Source organism: Amborella trichopoda, chromosome 7 (genome assembly GCF_054954075.1).
Source record: "Amborella trichopoda isolate Santa Cruz 75 chromosome 7, AtrichopodaSantaCruz75HAP2 v2.0, whole genome shotgun sequence".
In the NCBI taxonomy this organism is placed as follows: Eukaryota; Viridiplantae; Streptophyta; class Magnoliopsida; order Amborellales; family Amborellaceae; genus Amborella; species Amborella trichopoda.
The window spans coordinates 42507910-42523612 of NC_142342.1; the positions used below are offsets into that span (position 1 = coordinate 42507910).

The 15703-nt window shown below is 36.2% G+C and overlaps 1 protein-coding gene across 1 annotated transcript; it reads right to left on the reverse strand.

The window, feature by feature from the left end:
- Positions 1–397: 397 nt before the first annotated feature.
- LOC18423063 (Cleavage/polyadenylation specificity factor, 25kDa subunit) lies at positions 398–15224 on the reverse strand. Its single transcript, XM_006827640.4, has 7 exons — positions 15078–15224; positions 4585–4630; positions 3802–3895; positions 3601–3674; positions 3073–3159; positions 1471–1581; positions 398–945 (listed from the first exon to the last, which is right to left on the reverse strand). Exons 1-7 carry the CDS (start codon positions 15194–15196, stop codon positions 874–876), a joined length of 603 nt encoding a protein of 200 aa, XP_006827703.1. The 5' UTR covers positions 15197–15224; the 3' UTR covers positions 398–873.
- Between the last annotated feature and the right edge of the window lie 479 nt (positions 15225–15703).

Here is a 15703-nt window from a genome sequence, read left to right on the forward strand (position 1 = left end):
GAACATAAAAACAAAAACAAAAACAAAAAAAATATTTTGAATCCCATAAATAATGCATCTTGCAACACATTACCTAGACCATCCATTTTCAAGATTCTCATGTGTTTATAGATCTAATTGATTTTAACTATTTTTTTTGTTTAAAATTTCATTATCAGATATGAAAATAGATTGAGATGATTCTATTAATTTTCTACACCAAAATTACATGTGATGATAAAATTTAAGGTGTACCTTAATTGGATTGTTAAAAGGTGTAAACCTTATAAAAACCACACCCTAATAATAATAATAATAATAACAACAATAATAATAATAATAGTAATTACAAAATTCTCTGCCCCTTTCTCCCTCTCACTCTCAATGACATGAAAAAAGACGAATCATCAAACAAATCTTGAGGAAGATATTACACAAACTTTTAATGAAATTCAATCATACATTTCAATCAAGAAACCATTAACAAGCCCCAAAAATATAGTCAACAGACGAAGTTCATAAACCAACTTTGTCCTAAAAGTGGGTTCAAGGCTACAGGAACGCATTCTTGCAACGGATGTTTGTGGTCTCGTACCCACTTTAGCTTTCGTGAGCACTTTGCCTTAAATCCCTCTCTCTCTATATATATATATATACTTGATGCCCTCACCACATAATTATGCATCCTTGCATAACATGTCTATCAGGAATACAGCCAAAGTATCGTGTCTGGCTTCGTGGTTATCAATGTCAATTAATCAAACACAACACTTGGTTCATCGTGCATCAGAGAGAGACCAATTGCTGTTATAATTTAGCTTTAGTTTGGGGAGCATCTGATGGCCACAAAAGTCAAGCAGTCAAGGAAATCAATAGCTGAAAGCTCTGAAGTTTTCATGCATTGATCATGTTGAACTGAAACCTTGATAATTGTTGCGGGATGGTGGAGATGACAGGCCCATATCTCTGCAACCAAATTCCACCATTTGTCAAAAAACCAAAAACAAAGACCAGATTGTATTTTCTTTTTTCATTCAAAGACCCCCCATTGGAGAGTTTTTCTCTCTCCCCGTAATAGAAACATATTTTTAAATGGATGATTATATAAATTAATCTATCCAGTTGCTTACAATCACAAAAAATGCAGCATGCTTTTGAAACCCAAGAAGATATTGCAACCTGAGGCATTTAAAGGGAAGAAATGACGGATTTTGATCCTATTTTATTGGGTGAAAGGAACATCTTTGGGCATAATCTGTCTCTCCCCTCTTACTGAGGGCTTTGAAGGGAAGGAATGATCAATTTGGATCCTACTTCATCAGGAAAAGGATAAAGCACAAGAATCTCTCTCTCTGCACAAATGCCAAACCTGTGTGGGGAGAGAGAGAGAGAGCTAGAAATCAACAGCCTCCTGCCCATCCAACCACTTTCACCCATCCAAAACAGGAGAAACAAAAGAACAACAAGGCCCAAAAAGAGCATCGAGCATACCTGAACATTGTCATAAAGCTCAAATAGGGGAACAGCAAGCAGTTTCAAGTTTTTGGGCACTGCAAAGTACTCCCTCTCAGACAAGTGAACAAGGAAAAGCTTCTTACATTCCTGGATCAGAAAAAGATTCACTGAGCCAAGCAGAGAAAGGATTAAGAAAACTGTCCATACAAGCCAAGCAGAGAAAGGATACTAGAAAACAATCTAAACAACAACTAAGAGAGAGGCACAGTACATGCAGCCTTCTAAAGAGAAAACGTCATGTGTTCCACATTCATAACAAAAAATGACCTTCATAAACTGCCGATGGTTTCTTCTCCTTTTTTCCTTCCTGATCGTTAGTGTTGTAGGGATTTCAAGGAAAATGAAGGAAATACCTTATCTCTTATGCACCGAGAATCGCATGTACAGATGTGAGATGCAAATGAAGAAGGAAAAAGTCTATATAAGGAAAATGTTTATATAAGGTTGAGGCCCTAAACAAACAAATTAAGGCCTCAAAAATTCACTAGAAAGAGTTTTGATGTCAAAAAACCCTCAAATCGATCATCCCGATCTTGAGCTCTATAGACAAAAAAAAATTGGATTTCAAGTCTAGGAAATAGTGCTTCTACTAATGCATGTTCTGGGCCATCAATCTACTCAATCTACACTATTTTTGAAGCTTTAAATTTTATAATTAGAGATGAAAATAAATTTTCAGGCCATCATAAAGTAAAGATTTTTGCAACTGAAAAATCATCTTTCAACAATATTTAGCACTGTTGTTATCTTCGCTTCGCTTCGGGCGAAGAACCTGAAGTCTTCAGGTTTACCCTCCATAGCAAAGCGAACCAAATACGGAAGAGTGTTCTTCCTTTGGTACTTGTAACTTTTTTAAACTTTCCATAAGCAAAAGGATGTGTAACTGTTGAATGGCACCTATGTAAAATACAAAAAGGAAAATGACATCTTACATTCTTTGACACATATAGAGATGTAAAAAAACAAAGCATTTCCACCTTATGGGCTTTGACCAGGCTCAAAGCAAAAGTAAAAAGTAATGATATTTTTTAAATTTAAAAGAATTATTCAAGTACTTTTAATTTTAGTAGTATTAAAATAATATTTTAACTATTTTATTTATTATTAAGTGTAGTAATAAGTTTATATATTATTGATTTTTTATTTTTATAAAATTTAAAAATAATTTTTTATTTATATAAAATAAATAAATAAGAACCGAAGTCTTCCCCCGAAACAGCCGAAGCACCAAATCGCTTCATTTTTTAAACCAAACCGAAGCAAGCTCCGAAGTGAATATGACAACATTGATATTTAGAACTACGCCTTACTTTGATCATTTACAGCCTCAACCTCATACAAACCACACCCTATAAAGAAATATCACAACATTTGATGCTGAAATCAGACCTAGGTCTATGATTGCCCTTGATATGATAAATGACATGAAATACCTAGTCTAAAAAGCATTTGGAATGGCATTTAATGTCAAAAAAGGAATGACATAAAGTTACCCGATTGAAGGGGCTCTCTCTCTCTCTCTCTCTCTCTCTCTCTCTCTCGCCACACACACACACACACACACAAGCAGGTTCCAACCTTAGGTTTGGTGATGTGCGGAGGGCAGTATGGGTACATTATGGTTTCAAAGTTCGGCCTCCACCATATGGCCACACATTCTCCAATCTGTGACAAGGCCAACAAACCCATAAATGTGAGTCGATACAATGATCACACACAAAATCTGTGCCAGACCCCAGAATAAGTACGAATTCCATACACACGGCACAAACGGTGGCATGTGTTTTGCAAAAAACACATAAAAGACTTAAATCATCTCAAAAAAAAAAGACTTCCGAAATTAGAGAGAGAGAAAGAGTAGATATGGTAAAATTTCATATACATGGGTCACTTTTTATATAGTAACCTTCTATGCCCCTCCATTCCAAAAGAACAAAACTTCAAACATTCTTCAATTTTATTTTATTTTTGCTGATAATTAGCAATACAATGTTCATGAGCATTACCAGTCATTGTAATCTGTGGGCACTACAATAAGCAGATGAAAAGAAAAAACATCAAACTAAAATAAATCAATGCACATTTAACGACAGTAAGAATTACTACCTGCCAATCAGGCTGGAGGGCAGCAGCATTGGCAGCCAATTTACTTGACAATTTGCGTTTTAGGCCCTCAATTTCTGCAAGATTCAGGAAGCGCTGATAAGAACACTCAAATGACAACATTCAAGAAATTTAAACTTCAAGAAAGCAGCAGTTGTGTGAGAAGTGTTTGCAAAAATAAAGATAGCAACCACAAAGGCTCACCATTCTCTCCAGGCTTCAGACGCCCACCAGGGAGCTTACAGAAGGTATTTCCAATTTGAAGTAGTAGTATATGTGGATGGTTATGTTCCTGTACCTGCGTCATACCAAAACTACATATCACTTTGCAAAGAGAGAACAAAATAAGTCAAACATATACATCCTAGAACTCTTAAATGTTCATTGAAACACAATACAGATTACAAGGATTGAAACTTTAAATTTTATGCAAAAATATCACATGATATGATTTTCTCCTTTTTTTGTTATGTAATTTATATTGATTGGAGAAACCATTTACATCAACTTGCTCCAAGAGGAGCAAACAAACTAACAATAGAATATGAAATAATAAAAAACTTGAACAAAATTATGTGCTTTCAGAAAAGACTTGAGGATTTTTGTCAACCACAAAGCCCCTCACATGTTCCTCCCAAGTTTCTGATGACCCTCATTTCATTTTGTTTTGAAAGATAAGTGTCCTGACAATTTCTTTGGAAGGGTTAGAAGTGTGGAATAGGAAGAGAGCACTGGGAGAAAACATCAAGATGAATCTCATCTCTTACGTACTAATTGGGCAGGAGCTTCAAGTGCAGTAGAGGACGCAGTAAAAGAATGCCCACAGCCAGGCAATATAGCCCATTAAAGAAAAGGCATAAAGATAAAGGCTGCATAATATAATAACATTTCCCCAAATCATACACAAGATAATCATGTAACATATTCAAAAAAAGTAAATTTAGAATGGCTGTTGATAGGATATAAATAGAAACAGTGGGAACTAACCAGTAGAATCGCTTCCACACTTGTTCTCATGCCCTCTTTCATATAGCTGCGATGAATAACAAAAATACTAAGCATAATGGGACTGAGTCACTTAATTGCTGAACAAGAAAAATTACTATCTTAATCAATAATAGATTGCAGATATATCAATAGAAATGATATGACCAAATGCATTTTTTTTAGATAGTATAGCAGTATGATATAATATAGCAGTAGGATTCAGAATAACTGAACTTCAAGATTTGATAGAATTTGACAATAAGGAATATCAACTCGTCAAAGTTATGATATGCTCGAGAAAATCCGGAGACTATATGCCAAGTCAAGGTGACCACCCTTGGAAGCACAATGCCCAGTATAGAGGATAATTAATGTGATATAAAAGAAAGCAGGCAATATTTCTAACATAAAACAGATAACACTGTATCGAGGAAAAACAATCTTAAGGATAAGGAGTAACTAAGAGCAACTTCCATAGCAAATACATGCGAAGCTAAACAATCTTTCTTAATTATCAGAATTCAGAAGTCAGCGACCAATATAGTCGCTTGGATTTTCCTCAATACAGCACAAACATCTCTATAGTATGTTCTCAGAAAAACATAGCCCATTGGTTCACCAGTGTCCACTGAAATGACGTAGAACATGGTAGAGTGGGCTCACCAAAACAAGACATGACCCCAGTAGTGGAAAACATTCACTCTTATCACGGTTCATCATTTCAGTGGATTAGAAGATGTTGACAACCCAATGGGGGACAATTTGTCCATAGCCCAGTTCATTATAGCAGACATCCCCTACTTATACATCTATCACAAGTAAAATGGTACAAGAATAGCTGCCTAATGAAGTACTTTAAGAAGGATCAATAATGGGGATCAGATTCTCAGGAAACCAAAAAACATCCCATCACCCATTAGGAATGTGTAGTGGAAATTGAGGATAACAGACTAACAAGAAATGACGATTTTTAATTGGATTATATGAGGTTCCATTCTGCTCTCATCCATTCCTATGGCTACCTGAGGACTGGAACAGAAAAAGGCCAATAGAAAAAGTCCCCGTAAACATAAAGTTATAGAAATTGAAGAAAACATACTGGTAAGAAATGACAATTTCAATTGGATTGTATGGGGTTCCATTTCGCTCTCATCAATTCCTATTGATGCCTGAGGACTGGAACAGAACATGGGAAGAGAAAAAGTCCCCATGAACATAAAGTTAAGGTAAATTTCCATTCCATCACACATTGATGCCCAATAGCACATCCATAAGGTCATAACCCTTTCATCCATGAGATAACATGTTGATAACTTCTGGTTTCTTGCTTTTCACCACGTCTCAAAATTCCTCCCGCTGCTATCACTTTATTCACAAGTCCATCTCAGCTGGCCCTTTTGCCTTGCAAGCACGTCCATGTTCCTTTTTTAATTAGTAGAATTTTCAAACAGTGCATGAAAAGACAAGGACAAGGGGTTATGAAGTGGAAGTAGGATCATCCCCATTGATATGTTCTATGCCCTCTTTATCCCTATATTTGATAATCCAACTTACATCTTAGTCCAAGACATGGAGTTCATCTCAACCCTTCCCTCTCTCTGTCCACCCCTTACTTCACGGAGGAGTCAACAACCCCATTTGCAACTTGATGTGCAGTCACAAGCATCTCCTTCACAATGTCGGCAATTCTCCTAAATTAAGCAATGAGTCCATCAACTACATTCAACTAACTTCTCTCAACCATCAAGGACCCAGGAAAATTTGCATCAAAATTTGGCAACAAATAAGATTGACAACTGCCATAGAGACCGACTACCTTAGAGACTGTTGCAAACAAACCTAGTGAATGCTCTATTCCCAAGGTACTCTCTTCCAGACAACAGTAATCATTTAACATTTTCAGTTACTAGTTGAGCCCAACCTCAAATGAAATTTATTCCATCTTTAAAGATGCTTCAAAAAATCACGACATGACACAAACATCATATTACATAGTGCTTCATGTGAAGATGACAACCAATAACCCAAATGAAAAAAAAAAGAAAAGGGCATGAATAACCCCAGGGGCATGGGAAAGGAGAGAAAGCGAGCTCAGTGCAGCAATAAGCGGTACACAAACTCCTCAACATCCCCAAACATCCAACAAATTTTCTGATTTTGGATACTATACTCAGTTGAGGTGGGGCTTATATCTATATCTCTCAACTACTTTTCTCATAGAATTCAGCTCTCTTTTGGATGTAGCATCTTTCAAGGAATTCATCCTTGAAAAAAATTGGTATCTCTACTCTCAATGACAGACCCATTTTCGAGATAGTAGAAAGGAAACCCATTTCCATGCAGGGCATACCCATAAAAATGCACTTAATAGTTTGGGTTCTGTTGCGGACGTATTCAGGGAAGGAACAAGGCAAGAGCAAAACAACCACAAATGCTGAGGTGATCAAGGTGCAGAGCACGACAAGTGAAAATCTCGTAAGTGACAGAGGCACTATTTTAGTGGGAATCCTATTCAGGACGTAACCCGCAGTCAACACAACCTTACCTCAAAAATCTAGTATGGTTTTAAGTGTCAAATCATGCTCGTCACCATCTCAACTGGGATCCTATTCTATCCCAGCCACCACAAGTTGTTCAAGTGTATTAGGCAAGTATATTGATGGATAATCTTATGCCTAGTGCAAAACACTCTAAACAACTAGAAATGACTATTCTCCTCCTTTATAGGACATAAAACTATAAATTTCCTATTGGTTTGGTTTTCTCCTGCTGCACAGTAGTCTCCAAAGCTCTCTAAGGCTCTAGATTTATTTTTCAGGCGGTAAATGTGGTCATATCACAAGGGGTCATCAATAAAAGTGATGAAGTGCCTCTTGTCACCTTTCGAAGCAACATTGTAATGACATCTAACACACAAACAGCTATTTGAGCTTTTGAATAGGATCTTTTAATCTACTTTACCTTGCACACACAATTAATAGAATCTTGAAAAAATCCCTTTGAGATTTTGCAAAAACTTTACTCTCCTAGGCCTCTCTATATGCTTGCAAATGATGTGGCCAAGCCTTATACATCACATGTAAGAATTGTCCTCACATCCATCATCGCAAGACGAAACATAAGCAATGGAATACTCATTAAGACCAAATTAAGAACAAACAGACCATCAAAAAATAACCTGGACATGATAAGTTTTCCATCAATAGAATCGCTTCTAACTTTTACCATTGTCCTTGGAATGTGAGAGTTAAAAGAATAAGATCAGACTTTTCCTCATCTCAAGAGCATACAAATTTTTGTTTCGAATCATACTTTGATCATGAGGCAATTCAACCCACTCTCGACACATTTAATCAACAAGGCTTCTAAGACCATTACTGGCTCTTGCTATGCCTCAAAAAATAAAAAAAGAGAGAAAAAAAGGAAGAAGAAGAGGCTTAGTTGTTGCCTTATTCTTACAATATTCAGTTATCTGCCCAAACATAGCACGGCTACAACATTTCATCTTCTTACAATCCCTCTTTTGATTTTCAGTGGCTCAGGCTTTATCCTTATCATTTACAAGAGGTAGTTTTTCTTCCATCTAGAAAATCCTTTTTTTCCCCTTGTATGTGCTTGGGGTTTTAGGCTTACCATATACACAATGTTTTAAGAGTCAGTATTTGCTCTAGAATTCCTCCCCTCTACATCTGCCTTAAGTAGTTTGATTACTTCCTCAAGCTTGAGAGATGAACCACTTTCTGCAAGTGAAGCTGTAAAGACCTCCAAAGAATCTGGCAAAGAACTCAGCAAGTTACACACGCAGGTATTGCCAAAGCTTTCATGGTCAAGGAACATGTCACAAAGCCTTTCTCAAGGTACTTGTGAGTATGTGCACCTTTCATCAAGGTATGTAAGACATGCCCCACTGATGTGTTTTGTTGAGCATAGATATCCCTTGTGGTTGGCCATCATAACCACCAGGTTGATAAGAACAAGTGGAGGTGAACATATATGGCTGCATCTTTCCTCGTCAAACATATATTGAATTTTGTCTTTTCATGAGGCTCAGTTTAAAACAATAAACTTCTCGACCTTTAGGAGCTCAGCCATAAAATTCTTTGAAGCCATGACTTTCATCTACTCAGAGATTAATACCCAGTATTGTCGATTAAAAATTTGCACAATTCTATTGCAAATACAACAAATCACCATACAAGTGTTGCTATGGACAATATCTCATCGTGAAAATTCAAACTCTTCGACAAGAAAACACGAACAAAAATGAAACCTAGCAAACTTCCATGTCCATGCAAAAAATACCATATTGGACAATAAAATCAATAGAACAAAACAAACCAACTATAAAATCACCTTAGAACTCCTCCAAGGAGGTCGCACATCCCACTCCAATCTCCTCAAATCAACGTTGCACCAAACATAAGCAAGAGTCTTCTCGACTCCCCATTGCGCAAGTAAAATCTCAGCAGAAAAAAAATGACGGAATGAGGGCCTACACTTCTAGAGTTTCACTCAGTTTTAGAGTCTCTCTCTCTCTCTCTCTCTCTCTCTCTCTCTCTCTCTCTATATATATATATATATATATATATATATATATATATATATATATATATATATATATATATATATATATATATATATATATATATATATATATATATATATATATATATATATAAATGGAAGAGACTAAAAAATGTCAATGGGAGAAAATGAACAGTATTTTCGCCCACAGGGTCGACGCCGTCCAATTTTTTCGGACAGTGTGGATTAAAGATCGTCATGGACATAGCATGTCTGTGGCAGCCCGTCATAGATATAGCATGTCCATGACAAGGTTTTTTCACGAAAAATTGACGCAAAAAATATACGGGGACTGCCACGGCTCTCGTACACGATTTTTAGGCAAAACCATCATGGACATAGCATGTCAGGGGCAAAACACTGTAGCATATATATATATATATATATGAGCAACGAACCAGCAACGGTTGTACCATAGTACAATGCAACGACACTTCTAGAAAACCATGTTTGTGGTATTTGTATGACCTCAAATTTTGCACACACACTCTCTTCATCTCAAAAATCAATCCCCCCAAAAACAAAAGTTCAATTTTAACCCTAGATATGGTCAAAATGAGTCCCCTCCAAAAACGAATCTAGACCATTCATTTTGTGAATTTCAAGATCTTAGCCTTTATAAACTCAAAATCATTTTTTTCTTTTTAACATTGTTCATCTAATGATAATAAAGCCATCCAAAAAAATTGGAAATGAAAAAATCCTTATAAGGCCTAGATCTAAGCATCTCACCAAAATGAACGGCCTATGTTAATTAGGCTAAAAAAATACTTTTTGGGTTGTGTTTTCAATTTTTTCTTTTTTTTTGTGATTGTTCATTAGAATGAAAAGACTGTATATTTCACAATTTGGATCAAACAAATGACCATAAGATGGTTTTTTTAGGTTGTTGCATCATATTACTATACAACGGTTGCATGAAATCATTGCCCTATATATATATATATATATATATATGTGCAAACCCCGGTCCTTGTTCTTCCTCTCTGTGAGTATGTGAACCTTTCAGTGAGGTAAGTAAAAGAGGCCCACTGATGAGTTTTGATGAGCATAGATATCCCTTGTGGCTTGGCCATCATAACCACTAGGTATATATATGCAAAACCCTGGTCCTTGTTCTTCCTCTTTGTGAGTATGTGAACTTTTCAGTGAGGTAAGTAAGAGAGGCCCCACTGATGAGTTTTGATGAGCATAGATATCCCTTGTGGCATGGCCATCATAACCACTAGGTTCTTAAGGACAAGTGGAGGTGAGCATATATGGCTGCATCCTTCCTCGTCAAGAATATACCCAATTTTTTCTTCCATAAGGCTCAGTTTAAACCATTAAACTTCTCGACCTTTAGGAGCTCAGCCATTAAACTCTTTGATGCCATGACTTTCATCTACTCAGTGAAACAAATAAATGGGTTACAACTGAACTTGCATTGATACCCAATATTGTCAATTAAAAATTTTCACACTTCTATTGCAAATACAGCAATCCACCATACAAGTGTTGCTAATGAAAACAGGGCCTTGAAAACTCGAACCATGAGTCAATGTGGTGGACGTTGGTTCCTTTTGACCGCCAAAACTCAATTTACTTACATCCCTCATAACTCAACCAAAGTAAGGACAAAATTTACTCAATCCAAAGCCCCGGCCAAGTGTACAAGGAAAGCTAACAAATCCCTGCCTTGTCCCTGTTTCAAGCTCAAGCTTAGAATGCAAGTTACGGTCGAGATAGACAATCGTGAAAGCAATAAAGAAAGATAAAAAAGTGTGGTTGTTTAAATAGCTACAATTGTGAAAGATCAAAGCCATGAAACTCAAATATGAGAGAGAGTCTAGCCGAGAGTTTCATGGCTCTCATCTTTCACAGTTGTAGCAATTTTAACAGCCATATTTTTTTCTTTCTTTATTGCTTGCACTATTTTTTATCTTGGCCATAACTTGCATTCTAAGCTTGAGCTAGAAATAAAAGCTACACAGGAATTTGTTAGCTTTTCCTATACACTTGGTTGGCCCTTTGGATTGAGTAAATCTCGTCCTTACTGTGGCTGAGTTATGGGGCCATGAGTAAATTGAGTTTTGGCAGTTAAAAGAAACCGACAACTCCGAGATGGCTTCAATCTATTCAAGATTCCAATTCTCAGGAGGAAGAGATCCCATGAGATTGTTGTGAGATATGTCCAAAACTGTAATCTTAGAAGGGTTTCCAATGGAGGAAGGGACCGATCCCAAAAGATGGTTACTGGATAGCTCCAAATCAATAACCTGGGAAACGTTTCCAATGGAAGAAGGAAGAGAACCCACAAGAAGGTTATTATTCATGTACAATTTATTAAACTTGAGAAGGTTTCCTATGGAAGAATGGAGCAAACCATCAAGTAATTCCTTGAAAGATACAATTCCTCAAGATTAGTGAGATTTCCAAGTTCTCGAGGATTGGACCCAAAATCTAGTTCGAATAAATGCAAAGGAAACAGAGCTTTTTGAGAAGGCCAATTTCTAAAGCTTTTTGAGAAGGCCAATTTCTAAGGGATAATTCCTGCGAGTAAATTGTCATGAAGATACAGGGTAAAAGGTAGTTAGATCGGTCCAATTCCCATTAAGCCGTGCTGGAATCACATGACCAATCCTATTCGAACTGATATCCAACTCAAAAATGTTACTCAAGGAACTCAATGACGAGGGTGCATGGAACAAGTTATATTATTGTAACTGACGTCTAAGTACTTCAGGTTTTTGCAAAGCCCAAGTTGAGATGGAACCAACACTTGGGAAAGGTCTAGCCCCTCAAGAGCCTGAAGTTGACCAAGAAATGCGAGGATGGATCCACCTAAAATCGGTTCCCACTCAAATCAAGGGTTTGAAAACCAAATGTGAAACCGATTTCATGAGGAATAGACCCCAAGAGATTGTTTGAACCTAGTCGAAGTTCCTGAAGTTTGGTTAGATTCTTTAGTTCAACAGGAATAGGACCTTGAAATAAATTATGACTGAGGTTGATGAACTCTAGGTTTTCTACACTAGAAAAGAATTGACTTGGTATTGAACTAGATAATGAATTGTAAGACAAATCCAAGTATACCAATTTTTCTCATCAAGAAACGAAGATGGGAACTAGGTTAAGAAGTTATCGTGGAGAGAGAGGTGATTAAGCGACACCATCTCAGGAAAGCTTGATGAATCAGGAGATGTAAGGTTGTTTAGTCCAAGGTCGATGTACCATACCTTTTTCAGATTGCCAAGCTGATAAGAAATCGTACCATGGAGTATATTTAAGTAGAGAGAAATGAAGTGAATCTTGGTGAGATTGCCAATCTCCAGAGGCACTGATCCTGCAAAATTGTTGAAGCCCAAATCCAATAAATTGAGGTTCGAATGGGCACCAATTATCTTTGAGATTTCCCCTTCAATAAAGTTAGAGTTAAGATTGGGGTGGGTTAATGGGGGAATGAAAATGCAATTTGAGCGTGAGTGGAGCTTGTAAATAGACCCACCATGGTAGTAGGTAAAAAAATTTTATTTACATGCATTGTACGGGATCTATATAGCTAACATTCAAAACCTCTCACAAATTCATTAAGTGGGTGAAAATATTCTAATAGGGTTTACCTTTTAAAGCTATCTCTTATAAAAAAAAAAAAAAAACCAACTCAAAATAACTAAATTACTCTTCTCTTGGGTGGAAACCCAAATAAGTAAAGGGCATTTAAGTAATTTGATCTATCTTTAACAAGCATGAGTATTATCATCTTTTGGTTGGGATGGTCTAATTATTAAAATGCCCTTACTTGTTCTACAGTTCCCAACCTTGAGTAGGCACAATTTGGACATTTTTTATGATATTTTCTGAGAATGTACTATAATAAAATTGAAATTAAGAACAACCCTCTATTGTCAATTGGGTAGTTTTGAGCCCCTTAATTATTTTGCAAGGATTTATAACCCCTAAAGATATATTTTCCCTAAAAACTAACCTCTTGGTTAGTAGATTAGTTGATTATAGAACTCAATCCCACTAACCCCCAAAAAATAGTGATCCCCAATTCCAAACTAGGGAAACCAAGTAGAACTATAAAGGCAACAAAAGAATCCTCGCTAATTACACATATAGACAATGAATGCCATGTGGAGACAAAGAATATGGAAATTTCAGTGGACAAATATAAAAAATTGAACCCTCATAATATGAAATTTTTCACTATACGTGTTAATAAAATAGGTTGAACAAAAACTTTCTCCCCTTCAAAAACGTGCCCTTTCCAAATGAGCAAAATAAATTAATTCCGTACCAAGAAATTTCTTTGTGAAAAAAAAATGAGCACAACATAAACTTCGACAGGACATACTATAAATCAAACCTATTACAAAAAATCTACAAGAGAATGACTTGGGAGATTGAACTATGGAAGAAATAAAATTTAAGCCCCTTGACAAGCTATTCCTGACATAGCAAGTTGTCTTACAAAATGCAGCAAGAATATAAAGCAAATATGAAGTTGGCCGAATGGACAAGTCCTCTGAGATGGAACAAGTCCATCAATCTGGGTTATCTACTTCCTATTGCACATGTTGCACAGAAGGTGCTAACACATGGTGACTAAGCGTGACAGACTTAATACATGAAAGATATTGACTTCGGGTTTTTTATACACATAAAAGATCCTAAAGAACGTCTACATTAGGGCTTCCGCAAACCTTCTCAAGGTCATGAGAGATCAAATTTACATGATGATGCAAAGGACACATAATATCAAAATCTTAAAAGCTAGTTACAATAATCAAGAGATCGACTACCAATATCATGCATGTCCATAAAGCTTATACATAATAAGAATAATCCATCAAACAACTTGGTCAGCTAATAGTGAAATAAGCCTTTGCTAAACTTCACAACACGTGTGGTTCACAAAATAATCCTTTTAAAAAAAATATTTTGGCACCTCAAAACTTCGAAATAAATAATATATATTTCAATTTTCTTTTATTCCTAGCATCCTCTTGTTCAATCAACCACCTTCCATTTTCATTCACAAAGTAAGCGTTCTTTTTTGTTTGGGTGGATTAGTTGGGTTTATGGCCACTACATCAACGTTGCAGCAACAAGTGCATTTCAGTTGGATCTGTGGAAACCTTCATAAAGGAATCACTTCCTCAGATTAAGGTACTTAAGGGTGATGGAATTGAGATTTTCATTACGCGTATTTATGTACCAAAGAGATAAGCTTTATGTTTAAGTAGAGTTTATTTAACTGACACGACTAAGACTATACACAGAAGTTGAGAAGTTAAGCAAGACTTATTTAGTGTCACGATACACTGGTTAGCAAAGGTCATCAACGGGAACACATACATAAGATCATGCATCAGATATACAAATTTGATTGTCCCAATAACTACTTAAAATCATAAGAAATCCAATCATCAAAATAGTGAGCAACAAAATTAGAATTAGGTTCATGCAATGAACAGTCAAAGTCATAATAGACAAAATCAAGAATTTGTGTAGTCATGAGAGATTATGAACATGTTTCCATTTGTAGTAGATATATGGAACAGATATGGAACAAAAGAGGGTTTTTAATAAACTAATTTACAGTTCATATATAGTTTACAGATCTATTTACATTATTATGAGATAATGAACTCGTTATTCATCACAAGAAATCCATTTCCCAAAATTTAGCATTTAATCCAAAGCCTATCAAAGTCATCATAGATATGAAATCCATGATCCCTCATGATTTAACCAAACAAGGGTTTCTACAGACCTCATCACCAATAGTGAGAAACCCAAATCAAACCAAACCAAATTTACGGTTTCCCAACACTCACGCACAGTGAGCTAGGGTTCCTAGAGAACTAAGTAATTCTCAAAAAGTTATAGAATAAAGAAATTAGGGTTTTCATGTAACTTACTTGACCCTCATTCTGGCAAGGCGCTCAGCAACGGAGGTATCCTTCTCCATCTTTGGCTCCTTTGTGCCGAAGGTGTAGCTTGAGAGAGGGTAAGCATTCACAACTGAAGAAGTCACCATTTTCTCTCTCTAAACTCGGACTCCAGAGGAGAGAGAAAAGCAGGAAATAAATACCGCTAAAGGGCTATTTATATGACCGCCCCAGCTTCCCCCCAAAAGGAGTGGAGAGTAGTTCGAAAATAAGAGAGAGACTAAAATAACATAAAAATGAAAAATGAAAACGAAAATATGGCTAAAATAAGGATTTCACCTTGGTACCTCTCTAGAACATTCAAAAAATATTGCCCATATGCCCAAACACATCAATCATTTCTGGCCTATTTACAATTATGCCACGACCCTATGTTTTTTCAAGCCTATTTTGAAAATAAATGAAATGATACCGGCAATGTATTAAATTGTACATCTTAGGTGTAATTTGATAAATTTTCTTAATACTATGAGTATTACCTTATAGTTCGGGGTAATATGTAATCGAATCAATCTCGGAAACTCGAATCAATCTCAGAAACTGGCCAATGGCTGGTCTCCTAGTAATTGGTAAACTGGCTGGTTAGGCTGGTTTAA